Source organism: Hemitrygon akajei, chromosome 22 (assembly GCF_048418815.1).
Source record: "Hemitrygon akajei chromosome 22, sHemAka1.3, whole genome shotgun sequence".
NCBI classification, from domain to species: domain Eukaryota; kingdom Metazoa; phylum Chordata; class Chondrichthyes; order Myliobatiformes; family Dasyatidae; genus Hemitrygon; species Hemitrygon akajei.
In genome coordinates, this window is record NC_133145.1 from 34,812,162 (window position 1) to 34,818,161 (window position 6,000).

Genomic DNA, 6,000 nt, shown 5'->3' on the forward strand with positions numbered 1-6,000 from the left:
ATTGTTAAGTCATTTGGAGGAACAAAATCCAATTACACTATCAATGCATCAATAGATTTATGAACTGGATGAGTGCAGAAGCAGAGCTAGAGTATCAGACCCTCAAACATATTCCACCACTTTAGTTGGATCACGACTGACCAGTATATCAGTTTTAATGACACAATTAGATCATCCTTAATAACTTTGCTGAATTAAAGTTTATCAATCTAGAATTTAGAATTCACTAATGTTCTGGCTGCACAAACCTTTGCTAGTGAGATTTCCAGATTTCCTTCAAACTTTTTGCCTGGGACCAGAGATCCTGCTTTAATCCTGCTGCCTGTGTGAAATTTGCATGATCTCCGGTCACTGTTAGATTTCCTCAGCAGGTCATTTGAAACTGCTTTTCATGTCTATGTGATTTTGGGCAAGTGTGTAAGTATGATTTTGCATTAATAGTTTCTGACATCAAACACTAAATTGATGAGTATGCTAATGCTGATCTAGAATTTCACAGTTGCAGAACCATGGTCTCCCCAGTTTTCTTACATCTGTCCCTCTTACAAAAATGGAATATTTGCAAAGCAGCAAATTAACACCCAACCACATTACCCTTAATCATCAGAAGTGATGTAAGATTACTTGCCTGACTAACACATAGTTTGGGTTTCATTGTGGTAAGTAAAGATGAAAAAGCAACACAGCCTTGGTCCAGACATGGAGCAGAGATTTGAATTCTCTAATGAGACATAAACTTTACAATTTGACATAAATGAATGTAAGCAAGCTTAGATGATACAGCTTCCTACTGCTTCATCTTAGTGATTAATTATACACGTGAAAAACTGAGGCCCTTGAAGAAATCCTGAGGAGATATTACCAATCACCTTCTGCCAACTTTGCAAATTACCTGTTATCGTTAAACTCGGTCTCCTCTTAACAATTTCCATAACTAATCTAATAAGTTGTCTCATGTCCTTTTTTGACTCCTAGTATTTTATATTGAAACTTAACTAAGGACATTTGATAGTCCACATAAATAACACCCATTAAATCTCCCTTATCTTTTGTGTTATTTAACTCCTCAAAAATGGCCAACTAGATTCCTTAGATATGTTATCTTCTACAAATTCATGGCAGCCATCTCTGATCAACTAATTTTCCCCAAAATACTTATTGTTTAAGAAATTAATTACAAATCTCCTAAACAGTCTGGCATAAAAAATTTACTTCATTTTGCCTCTAATTCTAATGCAGCAGAAACAATGTAATTGAAGGAAATGATGTTTGTTGTCCATTATTAATTAAATAACTGTAAAATTTCACTAAAGAGTAAAACTGACCATATATCTTCTTTACTTACACCTCATATGGAAAATCAAAAATTGATATTAACATACAGTACAAGAAAACCCTTGCCTGATTAGGTTCCATGAACTTTTGTTCCGATTTAGTTTCAAATTTTCTTACTTATTCAAGCATTATTAGAGGAAAAAAATCAGTCTTTTGGATATTTCAACGCAGATTGATTGAAATGATTTTGATGTCTTTGTAGTAGAATTTATGAATCTATACAGCAAAATCTCTAGCTATTAGGAATAAAAAAAATGTTTCCAACAGGTTGGCAAATAATTTGCTATACTTCCATCCTTACAACGGTAAACTTACTCAATGATGTAATGAACTAAAATTATTTTCAATATTTCATTTATAATCTATCACAGATAGATTTACCACTTCAAATGTCTACTAAGTATCACTGTACTCCATAATAGGTAAATCTTAAATATTTTCCCCTGTACCATTCCAAATTATTTTGACAGAGTTTTGTTGATTGTGTTCTACTGTACCATTAGCTTTTTTTTTCTCAATAAGACCTTAGATTACCTTGGTTAAACAAGAATAAAACCACATTTCTTCCATGAGATTTTCAAATTTCCGTCTGTGCTGCTCATTAAATTTACTCTTCAACTATGTTTTTTTAAATAAAAGTCCGAAGACTGGTGCTTTATATTTAGGCTAAAGTCTGTTAAGGGTTTCTTATAGGTGGTGAGAAAAACACCACAGTTTTGCTCATGAATTAAGAGAAACTTTATAGACTAAGAATGAGAGAAAAATAAACAAAGGAATTAATCTTATTAAAGAATAGTTGAAACCCTTTCCTTTTACGTTACGTGTTCAGCTTAATCTTAATTTTGATGCATGAATAACTGACTGCTGGAGTTTATAAGAAATAGATTAATTCATGAAGTAATAGTGTTGGGAGTCAATGATAACTGTAAACACAAATTAGATTGCTGTTAATTAACCCAAGTCACTATTCTATATTTACTAATAGCTTTGCTGTATTTGGTGAGTTACTTGATTTGGGAAAGGTAGCCCTGAGGTGAGATTTCTAGAACTGATTATTTTTCTAGTAGCTTTTGGCCATTTGTCAGTTAATCTGTTGATTTTAGTCTATATTTAGATATATGCTGGATTCATGAAATAGGTGACAATACATCTTCTTGGCACACTAACTTTACATATGGATCAATTTGTTCTGCAGTTAAACTATTCTCTGGAATATGCAAAAATAGCATGGAATTTATCTTGTTTTATAAAGCAAAAACAAAAATCATTATATTGTTTTACTGCTGAATGGAAAACTATTACTAATAACACAGCATTTCTGAATATTTATCAACATTCTGTTTGGACTCTCATGTAATTTTGGATACTCCACATAATTACAATTCAGTTTCATAAACTTATCTTGCTGCTTGTTCAGTTCAGTCAGTTGTCGGTGAATTAACAAACCTTACTAAATAGCTCCAGGTTAGTTACTTCCTACTACTGCTCATTAAATATGTTTTAAAAGATGCTAAAGGTAAGTTGTTATTTTAAGTTTTCTCCGTTTGTTTACCTCTTTAATTGTTGTTGCAATCATTCAAAGTGTCTACACTTGGTGTTGTAATGGCTCATAAGAAGCTAGATAAATCAATTTACTAATGCATATTGTTCTAAAAAACTCAAATTGCAAAAATTTTTGGATTTATACTGTATATGGGAATACTGCAGGCATAAGAGATCATGCTAAATCTGGTGGAGAGACTGAATAGCTATGTGCCGGTCCATAAAGTTTTTAGTTTTATTAACTGATAGGTCCTAATTACATTAGTCCCCTAATTACCCATAAAATCATCCCAAATTCCAATGCTGAAATTGGTAATGATTTGATTTCCTATTATTTAAGTGTCCCCCAAAACTGGCATTATTCCCTTTTGGTCAGAGCTTATTGTTTTCATAACTCTTTATGTTGGTATATATTAATTATAAGTGGCAAAACTGGATGATCACAGCATCATGCTAAGTTATTTATTTCTAAAACAAACTGAGTATTTTAATTATGTTTGAATTATCCACTCTCATTTAGCGCAATTAAATTCTTGTAACTTAAAAGTATTTTAGCCAAAGTTTTATTGACATAAACATATTTATCCTGGAAATGAGAATTATACATTGTGTACTGGATGGAGATGGTCATATTCCCATATCGTGATTCCAAAACTATAATTTTACATTAAAGCTAGTTCGGCTCTATACCTGTCCCAGCCATGGAATAGGGATTCCAAATTATGAACATACTTTCTTTCGCGTTAAAATAGCCTCGCGGGGAAATTGATTCCTACAGATTCAAATTGATTAAGTGGTCCTTCAGGAACAGTTATCCAAATGCATTGAACTGCAAAGTGTGCAATGTATACTCGAACGCCTGCAGGATATGGTGGATATTGGTTGGGAGGAGAAGGGATGCAGTGGGTGTCCGATCTCCGAGATGTAAGCCGCTCTTGCGCCCTTACCTAGTTGCAGTTACTGTTTGATCCGGAAATCTGGCTGAGAGTCATGGACTCGGTGTTCTGCTGGCTGCTGGTGGAAAGAGAGCGGCGGCAAGAGCGCTGGAAGCGGTGGCTTCTCCCGTGAAAGGAGCCAGTGCTGCTGAAACTCCGGTGCTGGTTCCCCAGGTACTCCTTATAGTTCTTGGTCAGCAGCGTGTAGAGGAACGGGTTGATGCAGCTGTTGCTGTAGGTCAAGCAGGTCATCAGGTAGTTGATGTGGCTCTTTGTCTTCTGGATCAGGGAGAGAGGGGGCTGATAGTGGCCGATCATTTGCCACACCCAGAAGGGCAGGAAGCAAGCCCAGAAGACCAGGACGATGGCAAAGATCATGTAGAGGACTTTCTGGTTGGGCGAGCGCCTTGTTTGTTTATCATTGAAAGTGGTCACCTGGGACACCCAGTAAGTCCTGGCTAACCGAATGTACAAATACGCAATGATTATCCCGGGAGCCAGGATGCTAGTGGTGAACAAGACGCTAAGGTAGATCCCATAGACATGCCTGCTCCAGGTGGAGGAGCAGATGTTTTTGCCTCGGGTCCGCATCAGCCTGATGGTAATGATCATCGGCAGTGCCAGCAGCAAGGACGCGAGCCAGATCACAACGGCAATGGCCTTCCTGTAACTTTTTGATCTCTTCACCGTGTCCAAGGGTTTCACCACGGCCAGGTAACGCTCCGTGCTCATCACGGTCAGCGTGAAGATGCTGGCATGCATGGTTAGAAAGTCAACGCTGAAGAGGATCCGGCAGCCGATGTCCCCGAAGTACCAACCTTTCAAGAAGTAAGTGGAGACGATGAAGGGGATGGTGGAGAGGTAGAGCAGGTCAGCCAGCGCCAGGTTGATGATGTAGATGTACATAGAGGCGGCCGACCTTATCGAGTGGAACATCACCACCAGAGTGTAGATGTTCCCCGTCACGCCGACGATGAACATGAGGGATAGGACGGTCCCAATGGAACAGATCACCACCAGCTCTTCCATTGAATCCGTTGCTGGCATCCGGTCAGTCGTTGACACGTTGGTGGAGTCGGTGCTATTGCTCCACTCGGGAGTACCGGAGTCACTGGCCATCTCTGTAAAATTCACCTCCACTCTAATCTCAGAAAATCACCTTAAACTCTTTCAAAGTTTCTTCTTCTGCGCAAAAAAAGTTTATTTTCTCTCTCGATAAAGCAACGTCGGATGAACCTTCAGTCAGACGCGAAGCTTCCTGCAGACTGGTCGTGAACGGGGGTCATGGGTCCACGGAGACTTGAAGATGCTTCTCTGGGCTGTGTGGTTTGGCCGAGGACCAGTGAGTCAGTGCCAGCGCTGCCCAGTGGAACAGGCACGGCTACCCGGTTGCCGGCTCCCACGGGCTGCCTGATGAGATTTTCCCCTTGCCCCGATGATCGCTTATTTATGTCGCCGATGACGCAGATTTTCGTTTCCCCTCTTTTTTTTTCAAACGCCAACTATCCGAGCGGTGCTTTTCATTTGTTACTTGCGTTCGCTGTTTCCAGTCAATAGTAATCGAGAAGAAGCGGCAACGTGTGTGTATGGGCGTACCGCAAGCACATTGCAGCTCCGTCTATTCCGACAGGAGATTTATACTGTAATGTGAAAAGCAGAAAGGAAATTCCAAGAAGGAAACTTGGAAATTCTTGCATATTACTCAAACCTGTTCAAGCATTTCCTATGCCTGATATATAATGCTATACCGCTGTTTTACCGTTATTTGGAGATATATTCTTTGGATCATAAATAAAATTCTGTGAAAGGAAATCGATATTCTGCCATCCTATGCAATACTACATAATGTTCTTAACATAGTAAGTCTTTCTTGGAGATTACGCTGATGCTAAAAATGATCTAATACTCTGATGTTGTTCGGGATTATGATTCTGTTGGATAGATTAATTGTTTCTCCAATACGGGCACCACTGGTCACATACAGTTATAATACCAGTTTGTACATTCTCGTCCTCACTCCAACACGCAGCGCAATGTTTTAAAACAATTCCTGCAATTGATTTATTAATCATTCAACACAAAACGAAGTCCTATTGACATTTTGTGTATGCGCCGATTTTTCCAATTGATCTCTCTAAATCGCCCTTCATATCCAGGATTATTTTATAGTTATATTTGCTGCATATCA

The 6,000-nt window shown here is 38.4% G+C and overlaps 1 protein-coding gene across 2 annotated transcripts in view; it reads right to left on the reverse strand.

Moving 5' to 3' along the window:
- LOC140714619 (urotensin-2 receptor-like) overlaps window positions 1–5,437 on the reverse strand; it is a 28,838-nt gene extending 23,401 nt beyond the window's left edge. For both annotated transcript variants that reach the window (XM_073025972.1, XM_073025973.1), the window contains exon 1: window positions 3,825–5,437. In XM_073025972.1, the coding sequence (XP_072882073.1) occupies window positions 3,825–4,931 (1,107 nt within the window). In that variant the 5' untranslated portion in view covers window positions 4,932–5,437. The remainder of the gene's footprint in view (window positions 1–3,824) is intronic.
- Between the last annotated feature and the right edge of the window lie 563 nt (window positions 5,438–6,000).